This window comes from Corvus brachyrhynchos, unplaced genomic scaffold, assembly GCF_000691975.1.
Source record: "Corvus brachyrhynchos isolate BGI_N302 unplaced genomic scaffold, ASM69197v1 scaffold130, whole genome shotgun sequence".
Taxonomy (NCBI): Eukaryota; Metazoa; Chordata; class Aves; order Passeriformes; family Corvidae; genus Corvus; species Corvus brachyrhynchos.
Genome location: NW_008236193.1, coordinates 615,567 through 615,862, shown reverse-complemented (window position 1 = coordinate 615,862; position 296 = coordinate 615,567). Strand labels below are relative to the sequence as shown.

At 65.5% G+C, this 296-nt stretch overlaps 1 protein-coding gene across 1 annotated transcript in view; it reads left to right on the top strand.

Annotated features, from left to right (window-relative positions):
• Window position 1: 1 nt before the first annotated feature.
• Window positions 2–296, top strand: part of ONECUT3 (one cut homeobox 3) — a gene marked incomplete at its 5' end in the record, with an annotated part of 25,247 nt that continues 24,952 nt past the window's right edge. The window contains one exon of the mRNA XM_017738947.1: window positions 2–248. Coding sequence (XP_017594436.1) covers window positions 2–248 — 247 coding nt within the window. The remainder of the gene's footprint in view (window positions 249–296) is intronic.

The window sequence follows — 296 nt, the reverse complement described above, 5'->3', positions numbered from 1 at the left end:
CGGGCAGGTGGAGGAGATCAACACCAAGGAGGTGGCCCAGCGGATCACGGCCGAGCTCAAGCGGTACAGCATCCCGCAGGCCATCTTCGCACAGAGGATCTTGTGCCGCTCCCAGGGGACCCTCTCGGACCTGCTGAGGAACCCCAAGCCCTGGAGTAAGCTCAAGTCCGGCCGGGAGACTTTCCGCAGGATGTGGAAATGGTTGCAGGAGCCGGAATTTCAGAGGATGTCGGCGCTCAGACTGGCAGGTAGGACACGGCACGGCACGGCTCGGGCCGCCCGCCCCGCACCTCCGG